The sequence below is a fragment of the Furipterus horrens genome, unplaced genomic scaffold, assembly GCF_987537825.1.
Source record: "Furipterus horrens unplaced genomic scaffold, mFurHor1.1.pri manual_scaffold_17, whole genome shotgun sequence".
Taxonomy (NCBI): domain Eukaryota; kingdom Metazoa; phylum Chordata; class Mammalia; order Chiroptera; family Furipteridae; genus Furipterus; species Furipterus horrens.
In genome coordinates this window covers 96,394,214-96,419,436 of record NW_028327187.1, presented here as the reverse complement: position 1 = coordinate 96,419,436, position 25,223 = coordinate 96,394,214, and the positions used below count along the sequence as shown (strand labels likewise).

The 25,223-nt window shown below is 40.6% G+C and overlaps 1 protein-coding gene, 1 long non-coding RNA gene and 1 pseudogene across 2 annotated transcripts in view; 1 reads left to right on the top strand and 2 right to left on the bottom strand.

Annotated features, from left to right (window-relative positions):
* Positions 1-16,182, bottom strand: part of TMEM47 (transmembrane protein 47) — a 31,080-nt gene extending 14,898 nt beyond the window's left edge. The window contains exon 1 of the mRNA XM_090264380.1: positions 15,711-16,182. Coding sequence (XP_090120506.1) covers positions 15,711-15,936 — 226 coding nt within the window. The 5' untranslated portion in view covers positions 15,937-16,182. The remainder of the gene's footprint in view (positions 1-15,710) is intronic.
* A 436-nt stretch (positions 16,183-16,618) lies between these two features.
* Positions 16,619-21,596, top strand: LOC149991658 (uncharacterized). Its single transcript, XR_016508559.1, has 3 exons — positions 16,619-16,774; positions 20,141-20,241; positions 21,395-21,596. It is a non-coding gene; the product is annotated as an uncharacterized LOC149991658 (long non-coding RNA).
* Positions 21,597-23,881: 2,285 nt separating this feature from the next.
* Positions 23,882-24,901, bottom strand: LOC149991657 (malate dehydrogenase, mitochondrial pseudogene; annotated as a pseudogene).
* Positions 24,902-25,223: the final 322 nt, after the last annotated feature.

The following is a 25,223-nucleotide window of genomic DNA, read 5'->3' as shown; positions in this document are numbered from 1 at the left end:
ATTTTCAATAAATAAGAATTTTAAAATACCTAAATGCAAATACTCATTTTAAAATATCTTAAAATTACAATACAATGTTTTTTTCCGATAAGCCCTTTCACATAGTCCAATATGCATAAAATGCTATTCATGTGACTATTTCCATTTTCATCCCCAAATAAACCAGAAATTAATTTTGATCACTTCCTCTACTTTAAATCTCCTCAAATAGTAGCTTAAATACGTATATTTATTTGTATTTTATAAAGATAGACTAAGATAGAAAAAGCCTGGCAAAGTTTCCCTATAAAGGGCCAGATAGTAAATATATTTTGCTTGCTGGGTCATGATCTCTGTTGCAACGGCTCAATTGTGCCATATAGTCTGAAAACAGCCATAGATAATGCACAAACGAATGAGCATGGAAATGTCCCAATAAAACTTTATATACAAAAACAGGTGGTGGACTGGATTTGACCCTCCAGATGTAGTTGCTAGCCCCCTGCTCTAGATTGTATGCACCATTTTAAATGTTGAACTTCTTTCTAAGTAAAGACAATGATAAATTCATAATGAAGTCAAGTTGATAAATGAGTAGTAATACAGGAGAACAAAGTGATGATTATTCAATTAAGCAATACAAAACTGCAAAAAATCCTAATCTCACATAATGTTGAACTTCCTTAAAATAGTAATACTTTATTCCATATGGAACACCATGTAAAATGTAAAAGAAGCCACCAGGAGAATAACAGTTATTAAAAAGGGTCCAGGTCCTAATTAGGAAGGGAACCTCTTATAGCATAGGAAATAGTTGTAAAAAGTAAATGAATACAACCAGTTCTGATTTTCTTCTAGATGTCCTATATTTATTTTTAGTACTGAGGTTGTGGCTAATGAAAAAGTCCGGACACAAAGTCAAAAAGGCCCATCATCAGCACCACCACTCCTGTGCTATTGCTATCCTTCCCTTTGATCCACAGCTACAGATATGCCTACTTAACAGAAAAGCCATTTTATTTTCTGAGACTAGAATTGGGCTATGTTTGCTACTGTCCTAGCCAGAGGCTGGGGCTCAGACTGAAGTATTGAGGCTTTATCTCTGGTGGACAGTGCCAAGTTTGGGGATTGTTGTCACTATCCATTTGCAATGATTCACTCAGGCAGGCTGCCCAGAATCAAAGCTGAAACTTGCTGACCAGTTGAGCATCAATCAGGAAGCCAAGAATGGTTCAATATGGCTACCACAGTCAAAGAAGCCTGGGGCACTTTTCAATGTTGAGCACTATGCATTCTGGAGCTAAGAACATGCTTCTGGTGGTGTGTCTCTTGCAGTCAACAGCTAAAATCCATTGTCCAAATATTAGGATCTGCTTTACAGGTGAGATGACATAGTCAGGGACTATGTAGATTGGCCTGATAGCATTTCCATTTTTCTTTCTTTTTCTTCCCCGTGAACACTTATTTTTCTTTATTGAGGAATGATTTACATACAGTAAAATAGATCTTAAGTTCAACAACTTCTGATAAATATATACATTAGTATTAACTCCTGCGGCGCACCTGAAACCAAGCTGTATTGACTCCGTCTTTCCCTTGGACCCTTCAGCTGCGAAGAGAGGGGGGGTCTGCTGCATGGGCAACAGCAGACCCTCCATATCACCCTGCCCAGGCTCTGTAGCTTCAGCTTCACTGGAGAGGACACTCCAGCATCATCGCAAGATGTCGATACAACACGGGAGGAGACAGATACCGTGTCACTCCCGAGTCGGACTGCACAACCATTCTCGGCGGTGCAGATAGACTCTTAAGAAGCTACACCATCGTCTCTCGAGACGGACGGCTGCCGATACGATACGATTATCATCATTCAAATTGAGATACAAAACATGTTTATTATCATCGCAAAGTTCTATGTGCCCTCTTAGAATCAAATCCTCCAACCCCAGGCAACTGCTGTAGACTTTTTTTTTTTTTTTTTTTGCCTATTCCTCAACCTCATGTAAATGCAATAATTAGTCAACATGTTGTTCTGAGATTCATCTGTATTTTTGCACATTTTCATAGTTTTTCCTTTTTTAAAGGGTTTTCCATTGTTATTCTATTACAGTTGTCCAAGTTTTGCCCCTTTTCCCTCCTCTGCCCAGCCCACCCCCTACTCCCAGTTAATTCCTGCACTGTTGCCCATGTCCATGGGTCATTCATACAGGCTCTCTAACTAGTCCCTTCCCCTTCATCCCACTCATTTCTTTCTTTATAACTGAACAAGGTTAGAATATGGGGAATTTTTAAAAATGAAAAATACTTTTACGGATACCTATTAATGGCCATTAAAACAGGCTAGGCTTTATGTTTACATAGGTATTTACTTATCTACCAAATGTAGATTTGAAAAGAATATATACATGTAAAATATTTGTTATATACTACAGGATGGGCAATTTACAATAACATACTAAAGATCAGAAAAACTTGTCTCTACACTAATGGTTTTTCCATTAGAAGGTCTGCATGCCAGAAGTAGTTGCTATCCCATATTCAGTGTTTGTAAAACAAATTAAAGTGTCATAAAATTCTTAATTTTCAGCCCCATTTCTTTTTAAAAAATCATCTATTTTAAATGTTCATAATTGGTGAATTTCTATATCAGTCTTAGTTCCCTAATTTTATAGTCCTCACAGTATTTAGTCAGATGAAGTATTAAAAGTCCTTAGACAGATTTATTACTCTGCATTAATTTTACACATTTTTATAAATGATATACTGATAATGAAGTGGAACAGTGAATAGAAACAGTTCTGCAGAACATCAATGGCCATGGTGGTGTTTTACAAATTGCATTGCTCTGCACTATTAAAGCTGGTCACCGTTCAACGTCAGGTCAGCTGATCTGAAATCTGAGTTTGGTTTCTAAGACCTGAAAGAACAAATGATAATCAGTTTTGAGGAAGTAATGTATATTTTTGGTCCATAAACCTGAGAGGGCTCGAATGGGCTAGGAAGAATGCTTTGGATCTGGAAATCAAACTGGAAAAGAGGTTGTCATAATGTACGTCAGGGTCCACTTAAGAGTATTTTGGCAAAATGAACCAGTGACAAACTGGAGGCATATGAGAATCTATGGAAGCCAAGGCTCAAGATAAGTGTGTACTTCTCCCCTAGTGCTTTCTTTAACAGAAAAAAAAAGATAAAAAAAGGAAAAAAATAACAAGAATGAATATATATACTTATTTATATATAATGAATATATATATATATATTAGTTATCTTTTGCCTTGCAGCTACAGAACAAAAACTGGGCAGTCTTGCCTGGGCTAGTGTGGGTGTGTGGATTGAGTGCTGGCCTGCAAACCAAAGAGTTCCCGGTTCAATTCCCAGTCAGGGCATGTGCCTGGGTTGCGGGTCAGGTCCCCAGTTGGGGGCGTGTGAGAGGCAACCACACATTCATGTTTCATTCTTTCTCTTTCTCCCTCTTTTTCTCCTCTCTCTAAAAATAAATAAATAAAACCTTTAAAAAATATTAGGCAGTCCTTATGTCATAATGAGAGGGAGCAGAGTTGGCCACCTCTTTTGCGGGATATTGATTTTATTAACCTGGTTATGTTTAAGAAGCAAAAGACTCAAAAAGAAACCCTCACGCCCCCCCCCCATTGCCTAAAAGAACTTAAGACAGAGGACCTCTCCAGGAAGCAGGCTATGGTGACAGACAGCTACAGTTTACCAGGAACTAGGTGCAATAGACAGAGGAACGGAACCTCCCAAGGCCCCTCATTGATCAAAGTTCTCCCTGTGTCCCATTGTTAAAGACTGCCGAGAGCGTTTGTTTACCAATCATCTGCTTTTCATCTCCATGTGAATTGCCTTCTCCCCTTTAATGTCCAACCACTATTCTCCTTTTTCCTTAGCTCCAGAATGGTGTGTATACCTCAAGTGCCTGCACTATTTGTCCCAGGGCTCCATATTCTTATGGAACCTCGTAATTACATAGCTAGTGAATTTGGTTATTTTCTCCTGTTAATCTGTCTCATGTCTATTTAATTCTTAAGCCAGTACAAAGAACTAAGAGGGGAAAGGGGGGGCATTGAGATTTGCAGCTTCTCCCACATCCCACAATGACATCAAGTCCACAATTAATATGCAACGCAGGAACTAAATTTAAGTCCTCTTTCAAGGTATTTGTATTAGCTGGCACCAGTTTCCAATGCCTAGAAATGCTTTAGTTTTTTGCTGAACTTTGCCAAGTTATTTTACAGTCTAACATGACACAGTTCTGAAATTGCCATCACATTATGAAAATTCTATGGCCACATCATAACTGCTAAATCAGAAAATTCCCATTTCCTTAGGGAATTCATGGTCAAAATTTACTTCTGATTTTCAGGAAAGGCAAAAACTTAATGATGATACATTTTCCACACTTTTGAGCCAAGGTCAATGCTCCACACGAGTACCTACAGCTTTCCTTCATCCATCTTATTTCAAAACCTTTAACTTGTCAAACACAGGCTAACATATTTACCTCTGTAGGTACTGTTTATAAACTGAGATTAGTTCTACTGTATGTAAATCCCTAAGCACACAACTGTCACTTCTAGGAAATTAGACATAGTTAAAAAGCAATAAAGAAACAGATTTTTAACCTTAAATTTAAACTCCCACTTTAGGTGGGGTAGTATTTCCCTAAATGTACTCGAATGTTTTAATGAATGATTCTCACTTTTCTGTAATTCTCATCACAAATTAAAACACTGATTTTAAAAAACTTTTATAATCATTCAAATTTGCCAGACAGGCACTTATATTTTCACTTCTGAATTCTCCAAAAGAAAATTATATGAACCAAAACATCCATGACTGCAATCAGACTCATTTACTAGCCCTGGATGGTGTGGCTCAGTGGATTGAGCAGACCAAAGTGTTACTGGTTCAATTCCCAGTCAAGGCACATGCCTGGGTTTCAGGCCAGATCCTTAGTTGGGGGTGTGGGAGAGGCAACCAATCCATGTTTCTCTCACAGATGGATGTTTCTTTCTCTATCCCTTCCCCTCTCTCTTACAATCAATACATAAAATTGTTAAAAAACCAACCAAACAAAAAACCTACAGGATCTGCCACCCTTATTTAAAATAAAAAGACTCATTCACTTCACTATTCAACCTATCATCCTGACACCAACTCACAGGTCACCCACAAGTTTGCTCAAATTTATCCACATGAACTGGATCTTTTCACTCACCTCCCAGCAAACTTTCAGTTCTTCTAAATACCTTTATTAACAGGGAGGAGACATTCCTAGCAAAACATTTAAATTTGTTTTAGTTGTATTGGTGAGAATTCAGAAAGCGAATTCAGTATTGCTTATTCCATTTTGTTGTCTGAAATTGGAAGTACTCAGATGGTTTATGTTTAAGGAAAACAAGTTCAGTTACAGAATAACATTTCAAACCCACATTCCCCAAGATATTCATCTTTCACTGAAAACTGTGTCTTTTTCCCAGCTCACTCCCGTTGTCAGAAATTATGGCATTTAATTATTTTCAGCAAGTGTAATGTAAGAATTTATTCTGAAATCAATACTACATACTTCTGAGTTTGGAGAGTAAGGCCATGTCCTCATATATGGAGAATGAACCAAAACAGTGCTGTTATTTTGTGCAAAAGCAACATGGAAACCTTTCTGGAGGTATCAAATAATGTATTTAACTTCCTAAAGTTAGTGTGCATGTGGCAAACAAATTGGGTCACCGAAACCATTATTGAGTGAGTTTAAAGTTTGTTTCCTTGGCTCCTCTGCATTCTGACCTAAATCCGTCAGTGCTGGATTAGTTTCCCACTATTCCATGAGACGGAGACACAAAGGCAATGAAAAGAATTTGGGTTCTAATTTCCATAATGAAAGCGACCTCCTCTTTTTCAAACAACTACCATCAAAACGAACATTCTTAATGTGCAAACAAATATTTAAAGCAAAGAATGCTGTCTTTTATAAAATGAAAAACAATATAGACATGTGTGCACTGTGCAGCACAAAGTGAAGCGGTGTATCAGAGAAACACCTATTGTACATATCCATGTTAATCAAATTGGAAACAATACTATTTTTTAATATATTTCTCATTCAACCATTTATTTTGAATAGACCACTAGTCCTAATGTCTTGTTCCCCGCTTATTGTTGGCAAGAAAGTTGAGATTGAACAGGGGCCTTTGAGCTGTGGGATATTAATAATCTGGGCTATAAATGCTTCTACTTTTAAAGGTATCCGTTAAGTCAGCCATGAAATTAACAATCAAGATAAGTGTAGAGTTGGAGCGTGTTTTCAATTAAGAAGTTGTCCTGGTTTTTGACTTCAAAGAATATTTTTGCTTGTTCTGTATCTTTTTTTTAAAAATTGTTTTTCTATTACCATTATCCCATTTTTGCCTCCATTGCTCCCCGCAACCCCCCTTCAGTCAATCCCCACCCTGTTGTCCATGTCCATGGGTCATTCATACTAGGTTCCTTGACTAAACCCTTCCCCTTCTTTCCCTTCTTTTCCCCCTCCCCCTCCCCTCTGGTCACTGTCAGTCTGCTCCTTGTTTACATGTCTCTGGTTCTATTTTGTTAGTTTGTTTGTGTTTTTCATTAGTTTTCTGTATTAGGTTATATCATATGGTATTTGTCTTTTGTTGCCTGGCTTATTTCACTAAGCATAATTCTCTCTACTGATGGACACTTAGGCTGGGAAACAATATAATTTTTAAAAAGATCTTATTTATTCATTTCTAGAGAGGGGGGAAGGGAAGGAAAAAGAGAGGAAGAGAAACACTGATCGTTGCGTCTCGCACATACCTAACCAGGGACCTGGCCTGCAACCCAGGCATGTACCCTGACTAGGAATCGAACTTGCGACCTTTCAGTTCACAAGCTGGTGCTCAACCCACTGAGCCACACCAGCCAGGGCTAGAAGTGATACAGTTATAGAGTCCTACTCTTTAGGCCATTTATGGATTTAAAAAGTACAGTACCAGCCTGATTTTAAGCACATAAATGACCCAAGGTAACCATCCAAATTAGTGATGCAACAAACTCTAAGAACCAAAGTGCAGATCAATTTTGCCAAAATTTTGGAAAGTTCTGGTTGCCTATGATTATCATATAAGTTACTAATTTTCAATCCATGACAGTTTTGTTCAAGTCTTGAGTTACTTTGTGTTGATGTTAGAAGCATATGCATCCTTCTTTCATTAACAAATAAAGGGGCATTTTAGCTGCCTCACTGAATTCTATCTTAGAAATTTGGTGGAAATGCAATTTGTCATCTAAATACTATAAAATATGGTGTTTTTTCCACAAAAATAAAACTATTGTATACAGTTCTTAGCAAAGAGCCTTGCTATTAAAGCACATTTCAGTGCTTAGAAAAAAAGGAAAGCCACCATCACTGCTAATGATGGCAGTTTCTTACCACGAAAGCTTTCATTAACATGGGCGATAACTAATATTATCTAGTGGGTACAGGTATTTCTCAACAGTAATTTCTAACTATAATATTTCTATAAAGTTGCGATGAGTTTGTTACACTGAACAGTGTCCCTTCTCCAATCTTTGGATAAAACCGAAGAAGACTACAATTTGGAAAACTTGGCTGTTTGGAAAAGCAGGAAGAAAACCCATACCAGGACTAGTTGGAATTACCTTCCTCTAAGCAACTAAAAAGCTTTTGATGGGTTTATGGTAGCTAATAATAATCCAAGAAGATGGACGACAACCAGTCGCCCATGATCAGTATTAAAAACACCCCCTTAGTAAATAAATATGGAGATAAAATTGGCAAGCTGGCACCCCCTCCCACCAGTTCCCTGTTAACAAGCTTCTTCAGATGAGATCCCTTCTTCTATCTTCCCACAGAAGTCAAACTTAAAATCCTCCTTTAGAGAACTTGGCATATATATATTACTTAATCAATCTGTTTAAAAAAAAAAAATGTTTCATTCACCACCTTACTCTCACCATCTAGGAGTACAGTGCCTGGCATACTGACTGACTTGCCTGATTTTGGACCAGTTTAATGCCTACTCCCTGTTAGGAAATCAATGAATATGATTCAGTGAAGTTAACTCATTGGCTATGTGTGAGAAGACAGGTAAGAGGAGAGAGGTCATTTCAATCTCTCTTTAAGTCACCTAACAGTGCTAGGAATAGACTCCAGGTTGCATTCACAAAGCACTATGGTAGCATTTTGATGAACATTTGGTTTAGGGACCTTAAAACATGAGAGTAGTAAAATCCCCTTTGACAAAAATTTGAGTTCTTTTGTGGGTGTTCCTTTTTACTTATGACTCAGAAGCTGCAACTTCTATTTTTTAACATCTTTTTGACTAATAAATGTATATTTTGAAAAGACAGAATCAGTATTTGTGACATTATCTTGAAACATGGCTCATTAAACGATCATTTTAAACCTCTTAAGTTAATAAGCTATTCAGAGACAAAAATAGTCTCCTAGATTTATTTTCCTTGTTCTTTGGGAACCATGATGCCACATTTTTGTAGGATGTTTTGTTTTGGGAGTTTTTGGTGCCAAAGGCAAGATGATGTAGAATAAAAAATTTAACGTGGCTGCTGTGGCTCAGTGGATTGAGTGTCGGCCTGCGAACCAAGTGTTGCTGGTTCGATTCTCAGTCAGGGCACATGCCTAAGTTGCACCTCAGGTCCCCAGTTGGGGGCGCGAGTGAGAGGCAACCACACAGTGATGAAAAAAAAAAAAAAAAAAAAAGGAATAAAAACTTGATCATCTACTAGTACCTCAAAATCCCACACAAATAAAGATATGAGCAAAAAGGGGTAAGAAAAGGTGTCCTTGTCTAATTTTAAAGGGAGACGATCCAATACTTTGACAAGACTGGTAAAGATTTAAAAGTTAGTGACATGTGAAGATGAAATTCTGGTTCAGGAAAAAAATTAGTCTCATTTGATAAATAAATATCTTTTAAAATAGAAAGCCAGAATGCAGGACTAAGTTGATCTAGTGAAATTTATATTCATTTAACCCATTTAAGAGGCTTACATGGCTGGCTTCCACATACTTCTGGAATTACTTTTCCACTTAAAACTAAGCAGTTGTTTTAAAGTACTATATCATGGAGAAACCTAAAGAAAACAATCTTTGCTGATTTTTAAGGACCAGCCGTGGTAACAATGTAAATTTGATGATAACAAACATCTAAAACTTAACTAACTTATCAACATATTTGAGTTTATCTGAAGATTCACAATTCTATGTGAAATCAAATTTTGGATGACAATCTTATAAAAAGTGGACCTCTGTTTCACAAGTAGTCCTTAACCTCTTCACCCAAAATTCCATGACAGTATTCAACAATCCTTCAAACACTACTAGATAGTTATCTGAAATATCATATTACAGGAAATTTTTGAAAACCCACCCTGTGAAAATACTGTGGCTAACTACAATCTACCAACATTGCACCCTGCCTCATTTTTCTTAATCTATGCAATAAATTTGATTGTGCAGGATAATTTTTAGTATCTTTCCTACTCCAAATGTGCTATGATTCTGCAATTCAGTATATGGGCAGTTATCAGGTGAAGAATTATGTTATTTTTTTTTTAAAGTAAACAAAAAAACAACTCTGAAACTCCAACTTTCTAGGGCTGTATACAAGACTTGGCTCCTGTCTGGAATTTTAAGGCTTTAGTGTTTGTGTACAAAACATCTCTTCAGACTCACAAAACTTTTTAAAAAAATACTAAAATTTTATCATGCAACATGAAGTAGCAGATTACAGTCCTGATTCTTAATCAGTTTGAGCCTTGGCCATTTGATTCTGCAAATCAAAGATGAGAGAAGAAAAAGTTCTCTATTTGTGGACAGGCTAGGTTCTTGAGTTCATTTGATTCCAAATCTAAAGTAACTGCCTATAAGTGACCAATCATTCAAGCCATGTGTTGGTTGAGGGTAGTTTTTGCCCTTGCTAAACATTATTTATATACCTATTCAAAGTCCTTAGGGAAAGAAGCTGTATAGTTAGCTGTCTTTGTTCTTCAGGGGCACCAGGGTAAGAATGCAGATACGCACCTAGACTCCAGTGTCAAAATATGCTGTAAACGTGGCCCCGAAGCATCTCCTATCCTGCATGCTCATCTACAATGTGACCATGTGACTCTGTTACCGATCCATCAAGAGGTGGAGTCCAACTGTCCTCCCTTGGATTCTGGGCTGTCTATATGGCCCCTCTGCGATTTTCCAAGCTAGTTCAGACAGAGCCTGTTTCTCGTAGGACCCTGGCTCTGGACAAAATCACTCATTCTGTAAGAAATCCAACCACTCTGAGACCACCATACTAGAAGAGCTAGTTCCAGCCTAGTCCAGTCTCCCAGCTATTCCCACCAAGGTGCCAAACCCAGTGAAAGCATTTGTAAGAGAATCCTGTAGTTCCAGATGTTTCAGTCCCTAGACATTCAAGTCACCCTTGGCTATGCATGGCCCCAGGCATCCTGGAGCAGAGACAAGCCATCATGCCCTAACTGAATTCCTGACCAACAGAAGTCATAAGTACAGTAAAATAATTGTTATTTTACACCACTAACTTTTGGGGTGGTTTGTTTCCCAGCATTGGTAGATGGAACACGCTTGGATAAAATCTGTCTTTACCACTGATTGAGAACTTTTTAAAGTTTACATACAAAAACCCCTGGTCTCTTCAAAAGTATATGTATAGGGATAATATTCACTACTTTGCAAGTTTGTTGTGACATCGGAAAGACTTGAGATATTTGGCCTGTAAGACCAGTGAATAAAAGGTAGCTTTTATTTGTGATAATGATCTATCAATACCAAGATCATTGTTAAATGCTAGGCAATGTGTATCAAAATTTAAATTAGAAACTAAGTGTACTTCAATGCAAAGCAGGTTTGCCATTTAAGGGGTAAAGTGCCTTCACTTATTGAAAAAAAATCACTTTGGGTTTGTTTTCTCAATATATAATAAGGAAAAAAACACAACCTTAGTGAGCATGTACTTTCATATATTTAATTTTCATAACAAACCATTTGAAAACGTATAAGTTGTATGAGATCACATGATTGGTAAGGGGTCAGTTTCAGGGCATTTTGAATTCAAACCCTCATGTATTTACAAGACTACTCTGCCCTCCTACAGGATTATGTTATAATTTAGCAGAGTTCATACAGAAGTTTACTATGGTATGTATTTCCAGGACTTATTTGGAAGCATTGATAATCCTTTTCACTAATATATCTAGTAGCACCGGATGTGTATCTATGGTCTTGCTAAGTGGTCTTATTATTAAACAGAAACTTGAAAGAAATTCCTAAAATGTATTCCTGACAGAAGGCAAAATCTGTTGCTTAAGACGTATTTTTGTTTGTTTTGAAGTGTTTTATGAAAGGCCGGGCTTCTCACACACCCTTCAAATCCCTTAGCTGACAAAAGATTGATCTAAATGGCTCTCTGGAGATTACAATCATTCTATAAATGTGAGCTAGAGAGGAATTATATCTGCCCACAAATTAAAACGTCCTTTGTAAAAGTCAATTTAGGGAACTTGAAAATCTTAGAAACTGTTAAAAGAAAATCATCATGAAGATCTTGAAATAAGTTATACTTGGTTTTCTCTGGTTTATTATGTGAGAAAGTTTTGGTGCTAAGTGCTACTCTTTGTATAATTTTCCCACCCATCTAAACTGTGCAGGTTAAAAAAAAACAAAAAACAAGAAAACAACAGCATTTGCTCTATTTATGTTCTTTTGCAGGAAGCCAGAAAAGGGTATAACTGTTGTTACTTCCAGGCTTACTGAGCTACTTGTAAACATACGCCAGTTTCAACTCATTTTAAGCAACAAGCCGAACCTTCCCCGGAGTAAACTACACTCTGAGCTTTCCCAATGAAATGCCGTTTCCCAATTAAGGTATGGGTTTAAAATATGCACAGATGAACTCAGAAGTACTGCATTTCAGGTTTTCTAAGATTTTCATGTGTTTAAGCAGTTCGGTTTACCTTAAATTACCACCCAAGACAGGTTTTCTTATAATGCCTTTTAAAGTGGATTTTCATACTACTACTTAAAAAAGGAGTTGCATATAAAGCACTCTTAAAAGCAGCTCTTGTCAACTGAAAATAATAATATTCACCTGTTATTAGCATACGGCACACTGCCATTTCAAAACCGCCAGTGACTCATGTTACAAATGCAGCTATTTTTAGTACAGTACAGGAATGATGTTAACAATATTCCTTGAAAAGGCACTAACTACTTGATCAAGTATTTTGTGTATGGAAAAATAGACAAACACACTTGTTACATCCCAACCCAAAATTACAGGCAGTAAAATTTATTTCATTTGGTCATCTGCATGTTTTTGCTTAGTCAATACATCACACAAACATCTACACGCACACTTTATAAAAAAGACAATCTGCTTTATATGAAACAGCTACATATTTATAAATCTTACAGAATAAATGTAAAATCACCCTGGAGGTTATATGGCACGTTTGATATGAAGTTCAGGGCAGGAGACTCTGTATACGCTTGAGTAATCCTATTTGTACATAGGATTCTCCTGTAATTACTATGGCTGTGAAACCCTAACAAATACATTCCTTTAAAAAGTTATCACAACTAAGTGTGACTAAGGAAAACTCTAAAACATTACTATCATTAAAAAAAAGACTGAACATGCATTAAAAGGATTTATTAAAAGCCAAAATCAGTAGTGGGGAAAACTATCCTTAGAAAGAAATTCTATGGCCAGCAGCCATGTAAGTACCACGGAGTCTATCTAAACTTCCTAACAAGCATACTCTTTTGTTTGTTTGCTTGTTTCCACTGCAAATGGCAGTCAATTAGCCATTTTCTCATTTGCCTCTTTTGGAAAACTTAAATCGTAAGATAAATGCTTGGATTGCCCTTCCCCACCCCCATACACTGAATTGGGACACCACGGACTGACACCCGGATTACTGGTTTGGACCAGAAGTGCTGACGAAACCTTCAATACACCAGGACACAAAAGGCATGGCTCTGCTTTAGCTTAGAACCATAAAGCAGGTTATAAGCAGCAAACGATGCATACGTGGTACCAACATTAAAATGCAGCTTTAAAAATAACGGTTGAGGGCAAAGTTTCTGTAGGATCTGGGCCTAAGTAGGACAGATTGTTGTCAGCGTCAGTAGAAACATTCCTGAAATTTCCCTTCTGTAAATACAAGCTGGCCTCTTCTGAGCAGTTTTAATTCTAATTAAGACAAAGGTTTTCAATTAAGCCCTGAAAATCCTGGTGAATGGCCTTCTGTAAAACTGTCCCTTTTCGTTCTTTCCAAGATAATTCATTTTGAGAGACAATGAAGTGGATCTCTTCAAATCTTCAGAGGAGACATTTGTCTCCCTGCTTTCTGCTACTACATATACACAGCAAACAGACTGAGAAAAGCTGCTGGCCCTTTGGAACAGGCAAGAAAAGCACTGCTCGTTTCCGATTCAAGCTGACCCCTTCGTTTCAAAACACTGGTGGACAGAAGCTTTAAGTCCACAGAACATTTGAAGAAAACTGATTTTGTAAAGTGGGGAGCGTGAGCAATTTCCCATATTGTTTCTCCCCCACCCCTGCACACACCACCTTGGGGAGGCAAAAATGAACTGCTGCTAAACAAAGCCAACAACTTGTTCCAGATATCCTCAAAAATACCATCTCTACTCCTCTCCCCACCCCCCATTTGCTGATGAAGTATACTTTTTCTAGGATATAAACTATTTTGGAAGCAAAATAAAACCGAAGCTGATATTCAAGAACCCAAATAAAAATCAGTGCTGGGGTATGAGTTTGAGCAAGAGGGCAGAAAAACGGCTTGAGGGAAAACATCAGAAATTGTACCTGCTTCTTGATTTGTACCTTGCCCAGTCCTATTATCAACATTTTTGCGTTAAGCTCCTGTCTCCCTACTTCCTGGCCTAGGGAGAGGGAAAAAAAGGCTGAGATAAATGGGTATGGAGGCAATTAGGGGGAGATTAGCAAGCACTGCATACTGCTCAACAAACCCGAACTGGCTTCTCCCCATACCCCACATTCCTGGCCAAGAGAAAAGGATCCAGGCCTGAAAAGAAAATGGGAGTTGAAGCTGGTTTCCCTAACCTAGCAGAAAAGTCTTTATGCAATCAGGGGCTATTATTTCAGGAGACAGTGGGAAAGGGGCAAAAGACTCTTGTTGCTAAGGAGACTCGCTGAAGCTGGCATTCCTACATAAATTTCCATTTCTATTGGAGAGGGGAAAGAAAAGATATTTTCCCCAAAGTTTACTTGGATCCCCTGGTTACTGAAGAAAGGCATTTTACTGAATTCATTTCATCTTTAGTTGTAAACAACCAACCCTGAAAGAATTAAAAGACCTAAATGTTGACCTTCTGCTGCCAACCAGTCCCCTCCACAGTGAATTAAGCAACAAAGCCAAAATCTTTCAATGGGAATTTTGAGTAAATATCAAAGAAAAAGCCTTTTGTAAACAGAAAAATCAAATTTATGGAAGAATCTTAACTAAGTGAACTAATTTCTCTTATACCAAGAAACCAAAGACAAAAGTCAACGAGATTCTTGTGGATTTTGTGCTATTTCAACTTTCTTGGAACTGGAAATGTTTCCAGTAAAGCTTTATAAATACAGTAGTCCCAAGGCCATGAAACTGAATGAAGAAATTTAATGAGTTTCTCAGGAGTGTGTGTAAGTGTAAAATCACGGGCAGGTCCTCTCCCTTTACTCCCCTTTCTCTATACTGAAAGCAGCTAAATAATCAATATTAGCAAGGGAAAGGGTTTGCAGCAGGAAATCGGAAGTTGGCATTTCTGCTACAGGCATAACCGGGGCGCAGGGGAAGGCAACTGGGGGTCAAAAAGAGAGTACGGCAATAAAGCCCCCAGGGGTACGGTAGCTCCCGTGACTACCTTCTATCCACCCTCCATTCTATCCAACTGCAGCTTTCAGTGCTGGCTGAAAAAGGTACGAAGTTCCAGGCTTCTGTGAGTAGTTCCTTAAGAGAAAGGTCTGAAGGGGATAGGAGGTACTTGGGCTGGGAGAGAAGAGCAATTCACAATCAACGACGGTGTCACCAAAAAAGGAAATGAAGCCTGTCCCTCTCCCAATTGTCCATATCCCTCAAAAATGCAGGAAATAAAGTCCGAACCTAAACTTCTTGTGGGGAAAGCCACGTAAAGTGGAGTAGAAGAGGCAGGAACGCCGGCACTAAGAGGTAAACTAGGGCGGATTCCCGCGGAGAGGAGGGAGAAAAAGGCGCCGAACCAAGAGAGAACCCATGGCATCCTGGTGGAGTTGGAGCGTTTTTGCTTTATCTTTTAAAGGGGGTGAGGAAGCCGTTTCATTTTTAACACAGACACCTGGTTCTCTCCTTAAATGATAACAATTGCCCAAAAGAGCACCCGTGTTACTCTAGAGCCCAAGGAAAAGCCACCGGAGGAGGGAGAGTGCGCGGGACGTCGCATTGGGTTTGGTTGGCGACTAGGACCAGGGTACAGGGGAGGGGGTGGACATCAGGGAGACGACTGGAGCCCGAGGATCCACAAAAGGCTAAGATGGAGCGGGGCAGATAAGGGTAGGGGACACAAAAGATGCAGAGAGAAGTGGTGGCGGTCCTGGCAGTGGGACGCGGGGCAGTCCGGGGTGGGAAGCAGGGGTCGCGGCGCGCCGGGCCCTCACCGCTGCTGAGCGTGGAGTCGCAGTCCCAGATGTCCAAGTTGGCGGGTTTCCGGCAGGACTCCCACAGGGACAGGTAGTACTGGTGGTCGGCCGTGACCCAAGCCGGGCTGAGCACGGCCCCCAGGTCCAGACACAGCGCCAGGAAGATGCACACCAACCCGACCAGCTTCAGCGGGGTCAACACCGACACGCGCACCTCCTCCATGCCGCTACCCGCCGAAGCCATGCCCCGGGCGCCGCAGTCGGCCGGCCCGCGGGAGGCGAGGACGCCAGGCGGGTCCGGAGAGCTGGGAGCCCGACCTCCCTCGAAGGGAAGCAGCCGCGCCGCCGCACGCGGGGCTCGCTCCCTCGGGACTTCGCGCCTCCCGCCGCAGCTAAATTGGGCTGCGGAGGTGGCCGACCGGGGCTAGGTCGTCGGTAGCCGCAGCGACGCTGATCCCACCACGATCCTTCGCCACCGATCCCGCGCCAGCGCCCGCTCCGCCCAGGCGCAGCCCGGATCGCTCCGCCCCGGCCCCTCCCCGGGCAGCGGGAGGCAGTTGCCTAGCTGGGCGGGGCGGCGGTCCGCACCCGGGCGGCGTCAAGCTCGGCTCTCGGCTCCAGGCGCAAGAAGCTAGCGCCCGCTCCGCCCCGCCCCATCCCGCCCCTGTTCGGTGCGCGCCTCACGAGTCCCTATTCTCGGCCCCTCGCGCGCACAGCGCTCAGAGCTAGTTCTCTTCGGTGGTGCTCCGCGCGCGTGAGGACCCTAGTGCGAGACCCCTGCCCCCAACCGGCTACGCGAGGCGATTCCTCAAAATTGCCGGGCCCCCAACCCTGCCCCGGGCCGCGCCGGCTCCGGGGTCGCCTTGCTTCCCGCCTCCACCCTCAGCCATCACGTGGGTTTTCTTTTCTCTGCAGGCTAGAGTGGGTCCTTTTCTAGAAGGCGTCAGCTGTGGATTCCTAGGTTTCCTGGGCTGTAGCCATTGGAGTAAGAAGTGATGTAACACCACCTCCACTCCTCACTGCCGCCCTGTCAGTTTCTTATGTTGGGGGATTTGGAGGAAGGAGAAGAAACGTGACAACAGGTATTTCGTCCTCTCTTGTCAAACCCAGGACGGACCCAGTCTGGGACCCAGGAATCCCTCAGTTTTCCCTATTTTCCCAACTTTCCCTCTAAAACTGCTGTCGCTTCTATTCTCCGCACTCGCCTCCTTTCACGCCCTCTATGAAAGGCGATGCCCAGGCGCTAAAATGGGATTGAAAGCTCCTGCAAAATGTGAAGTCTTACTGCTTACCCGCTGCTCTCTTCTTTGATTGGGTGTTGACTAAAACCGTTATTCTTTTCGCTTTGCCTTATGCCAAGTTGGATCTGAATTCCTCCCTGGGCATTAACCTGGTCTTGTTCCCCACAAGACCTAGCCCAGGGCCTGGCATAGGAAAAGTGGCATATCTTTAAGTAATCAATCTACACATATGTATTGCACACCTGCAGTGCACTGTGGGCTAAAGATTCAGCCAAATATGACCTTGCTCCTGTTCTTAAGGAGAAGCTCTAATTTTTTAAATCTATACATGAGAAATAAACACCTCTTGAAATTGAATTCGCAGTTCTATAATTAACTAAGTCAGCTTGTGATTGGTGGGTCATCTGGAAAATATGATGAGAAACTCAAAATAGTGATTAAGATCTGAAGACTAGAAGACATGCCTTCTCTCTTTTAATGAAAACACAGTCCTTGACACTGCAGGATTTCATAGTTTTTGTCACTAACCATTTCTTTCCTTCTAACCACATCTTTCCTTGGGGCTGACTACAGTTTTGACCCAAGCAACATTTTAAAAAATCTGGCCTGAGTATATATTTATTGATTTTAGAGAGAAAAGAAGGGAGAGAGATTGAGAGGGGGGGCGGGGAGGGGAGAGGTGGGGAGAAACAGAGAGACAGAGAGAGAAACATCAGTCCGGGGGCCCTCCTGGACTGCCCTGACCAGGGATCAAACTGACGCTCTGAACGGGAATTGAATCCACAGTGTTTTGGTGTATGGAACCACATCCCAACCAACGGCTCCAAGCAACATTTTGATTATAAAAAATAATTAGTGTCAAATGACTTGAGAAAAAGAACCCACTGTGAAATTGAAACCCATAATTTTCTTATATTTGGAAATTAGAGAACTGGTAACTTTCCCCTACCCCTCAATTGCTATATTTATTGCCATTAATAAGGAATACCTAGAGCCCTCTGATCTCATTAACCTGTAACTTTTAACAGGCTTCTTGGCCTCCCAACCTCCCAAGGAGGAAGAAGCCTAAGTGTTTCTCCTTTAAAATGGTTGCTAATGGAACACTGAAAAATTAAAAACCAGGATGATTAATAGGGATGACCAGGCTTGTGATAGTTTTCTATTACCTGGTTTTATGTTCATGGGCTTATAATGTACTTTTGAAAATAATGTTTAAGAAAATTTCTTGACCATGTCCTTGAAGTTATAAAGACATATTTTTTCTTCAAGTTCTATCACCTGTCATTTAATAAGTTCCATTTCTAGTCAGCTGATATTTTTTCTTTATCTTTGTTCCTTCTAAATTGGGCTTTCCTTCTCCTCCACCCCTACTCTTGCCGCCCCCACCCTCCTTTTGCTTCATTTTTCTGGCTTGTTTTCAACTGCTCACTTGAGTGACTCCATCCTTCTTTGTACTACCTACAAACTTGTCTCTGTACTGTCTCCAAAATTAGAAAAATAAGCCATTTTAACAACAAAAAACCAAATTCTCCTAAAGCACTCCATTCCTCTGTTAATTATTTCTAGAATTTTGACAACAGATCAACCATCCTTACTACTAACTTTCAAAAAATGAAAAGCTCTCAAGACAAAAGTTTTTTTTTTTTTCATAAGTTTGTTGGAAAGTCATTTGGTAGAAAACTCAATTTCAAATTGATCTGAAGCTATTTATTTTTGATTTATCCCACTTAGTGTGAATAAATATGGAGCCACACACCTTGTTGGGTGTTGTTTAGTTCACAGTATGTGCACTATAGTTTACTTCAAAAATCTGAAAGAGTCTGAATTCCTTAACACGGCTAGCCCCCAAAGTTTCAGATACGAGATGGTGGACCTGCATTTACCCTAAAGATGGAAAAAGTAGCATGAGGGATTTCAGCAATTAGTAAACATGGAATGAAAACCTACAAAAAAGAAGTTATCTGACTGGAAGTGGAATATGAGGTGACAACTAAGGTATGTGTGTGTGCAGGAGATAGGTAGAAACAAGGATTCAAATAGAACCTTATCTGAGAAATAGTATGTGAAGAAGAGTCTTTGACTCAAGAGGATTTACTGATGATCTCTTAGAGGCTGTGACTTTGTCGGCCCTGCACTATAGTGTCACACAAAGGCCAGAGGTCCCCTCTTTCACTTGAGCCTAACCTATGGCACCATGTCACAATAGTTACCTTTATCCCTGGACCTCAATGGGGCAAAGTCTAGGGGCCCTAACTCTCTCTCTCTCTCTTGCACTAACGGTAAGAGCTCCATGATGTTGGAAATTGGAGTCACAGAACTTTGATGTGTGACTCTGTATGAGTGGTGCAGCCTAGGAAAAGCAGGAAGGAGCCATTCCTTAGTCTCTGAAGTAAAGGAAGAGATCAGACCCATAACTTGAATCAGGCCAGAAAATTGGGACAGAATTGTGAGGGGTGAGGTTGGATGGAAGAGATTGGGAAATTCATCAGAAAAGTAAAAATGTGTTGTGGTGGGAGGTAGAGGAGGGTGTGGAGGAGAGGGGGAAGGGGAGTGTGTTCCAGACTTTGAACATTCTCTAGAAAATAAAGAGGAGTAAATGTCATGTTTGCTCACACGGTCTGTCAGCAAGGGCACCATCTCTACATCTGCTTAGCAGTTGAAATGTACAGCTACTCAAATTCAGTGGTTTGGTGTCAACCAGAGGGGGCTTAATCTGTTAGCGACTAAACAGGAATAACTGACTGTTTTCAGGAATGAGCCTAGCAAATCTCATACATGGTTCAAGTCACCAGTCTTGACATTGTCACAGCAGCCTCTTCTACCCCTTCTTTAGGTAGGCAGTGGGGAGGTGTCCTCCAGTTTATTCTGAATCCAGGTCACCATCCATATAGAGTAGGCTCCATCCATTGGGGACAAACCATATTGCTCTGCTCTTTGAGTCCTGCTTCTCTTCCCAGATCCTAAAAAGGCCTTCCTACACAGGACCTGCAGCACTGGGGTCACATCCAGACGTACACTGGTTAGACCTGTTTGCTCTCAGAAAGGAAGGGATAGAATGGAGAGGGAAACAAACTAATCATTCAAAGATTAGAAATATCCACCAACTTTTTTTTTCAGTGTAACAGATAATGTTGGCAAAGTACATTAGAAATTAGAGGCAAAGAATACTTCAGTGGTTTACTCTCTTTACTCTATTTCATTCCTGAGGTCCACGCTAGAAGAGTTCTGATGGGAGTGAAACCATTATATAATGAGACCCGCATGATATTGATGATAATTAATCATATCCAAGAGAGTTCCAGGTTATGGTATGTTCTGTATTGCATTATTGAGATTTCTTGTTGTGTTGTTCTTTTCTTAGAGTTATCACAAATAATTTTGACTAATAATTGCTGTTTATTATTTTTAAAAAATAAGAACATTGATGGAAAGGAAGAATTCCACTTTCAGAATACTAAATTCCATTGTTTTGCAATATCTTTTCCAATTGAAAATGTGTGATATTGTTGACTCAGTTCTATTTAAGTCAGTAACAGCACACTCACATTTTGTGTTCATGTTTTGATTTCAAGTTAATTGTTTCGCAGTAGTAGCTATGACCATAATAATTTACTCGCCCACAAAGAAAAGAAATAAATCATGGAAGTGAAAACACAAGAGGCCACTGGAGTTGAAGGATGATTAGTTTTAAATAAATATGTTTATTGTAATGAAAGGAGTGTGAATTGGGTGCCCAGGAGGTAGGAAATACAGGGAAAATTAAAATATTTGCAGTGGGACTAAATCTAAATGCCTCTTCCATGTTTTCAAGCCTCTATTTCCTTAATAACAGTCACTTATAGGCGCAGGTCTTCCTTCATATTTACATGTTATTGTTGTAGTCACTTACAGCTTTGTGGAGAAATGACCCAGTGTAAGCATTTCAAGCATCTCATGACTGCATTTTAAAACTTTTTCTCTCCTTGTTGCTACAACTATAAATTGAAGCTTTTGGTTACTCTAAAGCAAGTGCTCACCTACCACCATATTATCATCCTGGTAGCATTTCAGTTATCCTTGGCCACCATCAGCATGACACATCATTTCTCCATCTCTCCTGGTGTGCACCACAGTTGAGGACTGAACTGAAATGCAGCACTGGAAGCCTGAGAAATGGTTACCCTGAATAGTTGAATACTTTGGTGGGATGAGCAGGTTTAGCTTATACTTGGTGGAGCTTGAAGGGGATTAGTGTTGAATCATGACTTAGGCGTTGACTTCAACACAAGCCAAGGGAAGTCAGAGCAGAGATTAAATCATCATCATCAGGAAACACCGTGGACAATTGTTCACTCTTTGGAGTTCATTAGCTAAGCCTCCTTTTGTGACTAGATTTTACTCTAAAGCCATCTTTGTGCACTTCTTGGTGAGTTTTCTTTTTTAAAAAAATTATTTATTTCTTTGTTTATTATTTATTTTTAGAGAGAGGGTAAAGAAGAAAGAGAGGGAGAGAAACATCACTGTGTGGTTGCCTCTCACTTGCACCCCGAACTGGAGACCTGACGTGCAACTTAGTCATGTGCCCTGACTAGGAATTGAACCAGCAACACTTGGCTTGCAGGTCAACACTCAATCCACTGAGCCACAGCAGCCAGGGCTTTGGTGAATTTTCAAAGAAACCTACTTCTTGGTGAGTTTTCAAAGAAACGTTTTACTCTTAGACTTGTGACTAGATAGAAAATGTGAAGAAATGCCTGCCTATAACATTCCCTCTTCCCAAATTAGACAGCAACGGGGTCAGTTTCTCATCTCAGAAACATTTTCATCCATGATGATTGGCAATGTTGTATTCTCTCCCATGTGTTCATTTTTTGTAATATACGCAGTCTCAAAGTTGTGGCTGGAAGCCCTTTGCAAGTGTTCTCCTGATAGGGATTATGTAGTATAAGAAAGTCCTCTTTAGTTAGAAAGTTTGGTCCCTCCTCTCCTTTGCAGCCTGAAGGATTCACATTATTAATGGGAAAAGAAGTGAACCCCAAATGTATACATCTCAAGTATAGTGATGGCTCAAATTTAATTGAAGGAAAGGCTGAAATTAAAAAAGGCTTAAGTAGAAAGGGTAAGTGGAGCAATTTATACTCATACTTCCAAGTAGAATAATGCAGTTAATTATTTCGCACTGGAATTTCCAAAAGGTGGTCTTAAATGTCAGCAATGCTAGGGGACTGAGGCTAGTGGAAAAATGATCCTCTTAGGAATTGTATTTCAGTGTAGCTCTCACCTCTACATTTCACCTTTTAAAATTTGTCTGTAAAGAGAGTTCGTAGTGCTGCGTGATTTGTCAGCAGTCTGTCAAAATTCAAATGTCAGCTAATTTGGATCCAAACAAATATAGGTAGAAGTATCAGAACCATATGAAGATCGGTGCTTTTTGTCATTCCCTGAATCTTTTCTTTTTTAACTTTTCCTTAATTTACTGTTTCACATCACCCACCCCTCCTGTGGAGATTACAATAATTCTATAAATGTGAGCAAAAGAGAAGTTATGTCTGCTCACAAATTAAAATGTCCTTTGTAAAAATCAATCTAGGGATCTTGAAAATCTTAGATGTTGCAAGAAAATCATCAGGTCTTGAAAGAAGTTATACTTGGTTTTGTCTAGTTTATTACTTGAGAAAGTTGTGGTGCTAAGTGCTCTCTGGTGAACAATATGAGGAATTGGTTTTGATTTGGCCAGACCAAGGTTAACATACTCTGGAACCTACTGACTGTGGATCTGGGCATGCCATTAACCTCAGTTCCCTCCTTTTTTAAATGGGGTGATACCTACATCTCCGAGTTGTGAGGTTTAATGAGGTAATTTATATAATGTGTAATGTCTGGCATATGGTAAGCACTAATTATAATTGTTATATTATTATAATCCAGATGTCAGCTAGGGCCTTCTGCTCCCTGGGAGATGTAGGTAAACTTTGTTTGAATCTTATTTCATGTTTCTTCAGAGTCAAAAATCCTTTCCCAAACTCTTGCTTCTTCTGTTCTTCTCTTTCAGTGGTTCTACAACTAAAATGCTCAATGCTACCCTTAAACACCCTAGGTACAAATGTCAGCCTCTTCACCAATGTTCAGGAAAAACATCAAATAGCACTATATAGTTTTTAATGACTAAACTTTCTAACTACTTGAGAAGTCATGAAGAAGGGTTACTTCACTGTGAAGAGTAAAGCCCCCCAGGTCTTGCTTGTCTCATCAGAACCACATTTATCCACTGTTCTATCTCTCTGTCATTCCCATCTTTCCCTCCTCTCCCCATCTGCTCATGCAGTAGATTCCATCACTAGTGCTCTCAATTCTTGCTACCCGAAGTGCGGTCCAAGGATGCCAGCAGCACTGGATTTACCAGAGAGTTTGCTAGAAATGCAGATCGCTGGCCTCCCTCCAGACCTATTGAATCAGAATCTTTAGTTTAACGGATCTGTAGTGATTCATGTACAAGTTAAAGTTCAGGAAGCATTGCATCTGCATTATCTTCTCGGGCCTCTCAGGACTCACCTATTCTGCAAGTAACTGTGTCAACGCGGCTGCTGAGAGATTTTTAAAAATCCCAAGTTTCTTCCTTAACTTTCAGCACATTACATGGTGACCAAGAAAATGGTGTTGCTTTCATGTCCACTTATCATCAGGCTCAAGTTGTCACTGGTTTTGGTCCCACTAGCAATGATTAGTCAGCGCTGTCTACTTTAACTGGTATCAGTATCTTTTTTGTTTTTGTTTCTATTTTTTTTAAAGGAAATCAAAGCCTGCTTTTATTGAGGCACCAGTAGACTGACCTACAATTTGGAAGGGGTGGTAATGTGAATACAGTACTCATCATCAAAGCAAATCGAAATACAAAGATATCTGAAATAACTTTACAGTGACATGATGTGTTACTAAGTTAAGGAAAAGGATTGCTCACTAACTGCTCTCTCATTTCATGTTCTTTTAAAAGTCTTCTTTCTTGATTGAGGCTTTCAGCTCTTAAATGGCCTCCATGATCGTCTTCTCTTTGAAAGGGGCGATTTGCCGATGCCTAGATTCTTCCTGATGCCCCTTTCTCCCATCAGCAATAGTGTGGAGAAATAGGGACAGTTCAGTTTTTGGGACTTACAAAAGGAATATTTGGCCGCTGCTTCCTTTCTGTTGATTGCATGCACAAGGGAAAAAACAAACTGGACTCTCGCATATGCTATAGACAGGGTGGCAGAGCCTGCTCCGGCTTTAGCCGTGACTACTTCCATGCTGGCCTCCTGGATTTTCCCAGTGAAGGTTGTCAGTGGGTCCTGGGGAGAGTCCACCTTGGGAGTGCACCGAGAAACCAGGAGGTGATGGTCTTCCCCGCATGGCTGCCAGTGACAGAAACATGGACTCCAACTGGATCCAAACCCTTCAGTTCTGCAGCAAATGTGTTGACTGTGACAATGTCTAGGGTTGTCACTCCAAAGATCTTATTGGGGTTGTACATGCCATGTTTCTTGAAGACTTCAGATGTGATCGAGATGGCAGAGTTAATGGGACTTGAAATGATGCAGATCATGGCCTCAGGGCAATGCTGGGCACAGGGAGCAACCAGCGTGGTCACAATTGTGGCATTGCTATTGAACAGGCCATCCCATGTCATGCCTGGTTTTGACAAGGTTCCAGCTGGAATACCCGCCAAATCACAAGCTGTCAGGCAGTCGGGCAGTTGCTCATGTCTCGGGTAGCCAGCCTTTCATAGTCACTCTGGTCTGTACGTGGCTCAGATCTGCAGCCATTCAAGGTGTATGCGCAGTATCGTAGAGGATTAGGTGGCTCACCAAAGGGCTGTTCTTCGGGAGAGGTGAAAGGGGCTGCCCAATTCCTCCAGAAGCCCTGAGCCCAGCTAGTTTTAGCATTGTTCTGGGCCAAGGTGCTGAAGCTGCAAAGAGAGTGGTGAGTGGGCACCAGCCGTGTAAGGGCTGAGAGCATGGCTGGGGTGGGTGGGGCTTGAACCAACAAGGAAGGAGCTGGAGGTGGGCAAATGATGCCAGCCACCTCTACGCTGCTCAGGGCCTCCTGGCTCCGCTCTGTCTGGCCTCAGCAGCATCAGTATACAGCAATCCCTCTCTATATCGCGGTTCACTTATCGCGGCCTCACTGTATCGCGGGATTTTAAAAAATATTATATTTAAGTATTTATCGCGGATTTTTCGCTATATCGCGGGATTTTGCAGTACTGTATACATATGTTGTTAAAGTTTTGTATGCTTAAGAGTGTAGAATATGTTTAAGAACATAAGTAGTGTTTATA